This window comes from Protobothrops mucrosquamatus, unplaced genomic scaffold, assembly GCF_001527695.2.
Source record: "Protobothrops mucrosquamatus isolate PMUCROS unplaced genomic scaffold, P.Mucros_1.0 scaffold42, whole genome shotgun sequence".
Taxonomy (NCBI): Eukaryota; Metazoa; Chordata; class Lepidosauria; order Squamata; family Viperidae; genus Protobothrops; species Protobothrops mucrosquamatus.
In genome coordinates, this window is record NW_015386424.1 from 1281771 (window position 1) to 1284193 (window position 2423).

Below are 2423 nucleotides of genomic sequence, written 5' to 3' on the forward strand. Positions count from 1 at the left end.
CTGCATTAACAGAGGGATAGAATCAAGATCACGTGAAGTGTTAATACCACTTTACAATGCCTTGGTAAGGCCACACTTGGAATACTGCATCCAGTTTTGGTCACCGCGATGTAAAAAAGATGCTGAGACTCTAGAAAGAGTACAGAGAAGAGCAACAAAGATGATTAGGGGACTGGAGGCTAAAACATATAAGGAACGGTTGCTGGAATTGGGTATGTCTAGTTTAACGAAGAGAAGGACGAGGGGGGACATAGTAGCAGTGTTCCAATATCTAAGGGTGCCATAAAGAAGAGGGAGTCAAGCTATTTTCCAAAGCGCCTGGAGGAAGGACAAGGAGCAACGGATGGAAACTAATCAAAGAGAGAAGCAACCTAGAACTAAGGAGAAACTTCCTGACAGTGGGAACGATTCACCAGTGGAACAACCTGCCTCCAGAAGTGGTGAATGCTCCAACACTGGAAGTTTTTAAGAAGAGATTGGACAGCCATTTGTCTGAAATGGTATAGGGTTTCCTGCCTGAGCAGGGGGTTGGACTAGATGACCTTCAAGGTCCCTTCCAACTTTACTATTATTATTATTATTATTAAATGAATTTTGCCCCATTTGGTGACCTCTCTTGCCATAGTTGTTAAGCAAATCACTGTAGTTGTTAAATTGTTAAATTGATTGTTAAATGTTAAATGGTTAAATTGATTGATTGTTAAGTGAATCTGGCTTCCCCATTGATTTTGCTTGTCAGAAGGTCACAAAAGATGATTGCATGGACATTGCAACCATCATAAATATGAGCCTGTTGCCAAGTTTTTGAATGTTGATCACATGACCATGGGGATACTGCAATGACCATAAGGGTGAAAAACGGTCACAAGTCATTTTTTTCAGTGTCCTTGTAACTTCGAACGGTCATTAAATGAACTGTTGTAAGTCGAGGACTACCTGTATTGGCTTGATTTGCTTAGTAAATAACTGGGACTTAAAAAAATATTCAAAGTGCTTAACTTTGACTGAACCAAAAGGTGTTTTCTATTTTACTTTGTTTTAATGCCCTATATTTTAAAAAGCCTGAACAACTTCTATGTTTTCAAATTTCTGAGGGATTATTTCTGTTCCTCAGATTCCCAATCATCTGTATATTTGATTCATTTCAGCCATAGTTTTGGCAATAGTTATCTACAAAATAAAATATAATTTGGCTTGCTTACTGATTCCTTAATTATTTTTATATGGTCAAATAATCTGTCTTGGGGTACATGTTTGGAAAGTAGTAGATTTTGGTAGTGTGTACAAACTATCCTCAACTTACAATCACAATTGGGACCAGAACTTCCATTCCTAACTAAGCAAGGTGGTTGTTAAGTGAGTTGTGCCCAATATTACGACTTTATTTGCCACAGTTGTTAAGCAAATCATTGCAGTTGTCAAGTGAATCATGTGGCTGTTAACCAAATCCAGCTGCCTCTATTAACTGTCTTTTTGGGATCCAGAAGCAGAGCCCAAAATTTGAGACCCCGTGATCCTGGGATCCTGCAGCCGTTGTAAATACATGTCAATTGCCAAATGCTCAAATTTTGTTACTATGTGACTGTGGAGTATTGTGAAATTGTAAGAGGGGACACCAGTTGCATGTCCCTTTTTTCAGTGTTCTTGTAATTTCAAATGGTTGCTGAAGGACTGTCTGTACGGCCTAACAAAAGAGGCAGGAAAAAGAACCAAGCACAGTCTAATGCTGCTCTCGTTGTTCTTCCAGGGTCACAGAAGGATGGTTTGCTGCTCAGCATGGAGCGAAGATCATCCAATATGCAACCTCTTCACTTGTGGATTTGATCGCCAGGCTATTGGATGGAACATCAACATCCCTGCTTTGCTTCAGGAAAAATGAGAAGCTCTCCTCATGTTTTCCCGGTTTTATTGCCACAAACTTAGTGCAGACTTTCCTGTAAGCTGCAGTCAGTATAAAAGGCACACTTTGCAAAGGGCGGTGGGTGGAATTGCAAATATTGTTACTGCATTGTGCACAGTTGCATGAAATGTACAGAAAAAAATGTGACCTTTTCAAAGAAGCTAGGCCAATGTTTCTGAATCGTGTCAACATTAAGGTGTGTGAATTTCAACTCTCAGAATTCCCCAGCCAGCATAGCTAGCTGGGGAATTCTGGGAGTTGTAAGTCCACACATCTTAAAGTAGCTAAGATTAAGAAATGATGAGTTAGGTTCTTGTGTATGAACTTTTTTTATCTTGATATCCACTGGTGTCTAGAAGGACACTTAGCTTTCCCATGGAGCTTATATGTTCGCAGATTACTCAGTCTAGTTGAACGTTAGGGCATTAAGTTTGGTTTAAATATGAATTCTATGTACTTCTCATGAAAAATATATAGTTCACCTTTCCCCCATCACATTACACATTTGCCCTGTGATTAAAAG

At 39.4% G+C, this 2423-nt stretch overlaps 1 protein-coding gene across 1 annotated transcript in view; it reads left to right on the forward strand.

Annotated features, from left to right (window-relative positions):
• Positions 1-2043, forward strand: part of WDR37 (WD repeat domain 37) — a 36448-nt gene extending 34405 nt beyond the window's left edge. Inside the window, exon 13 of the mRNA XM_015811498.1 lies at positions 1748-2043. Coding sequence (XP_015666984.1) covers positions 1748-1879 — 132 coding nt within the window. The 3' untranslated portion in view covers positions 1880-2043. The remainder of the gene's footprint in view (positions 1-1747) is intronic.
• Positions 2044-2423: the final 380 nt, after the last annotated feature.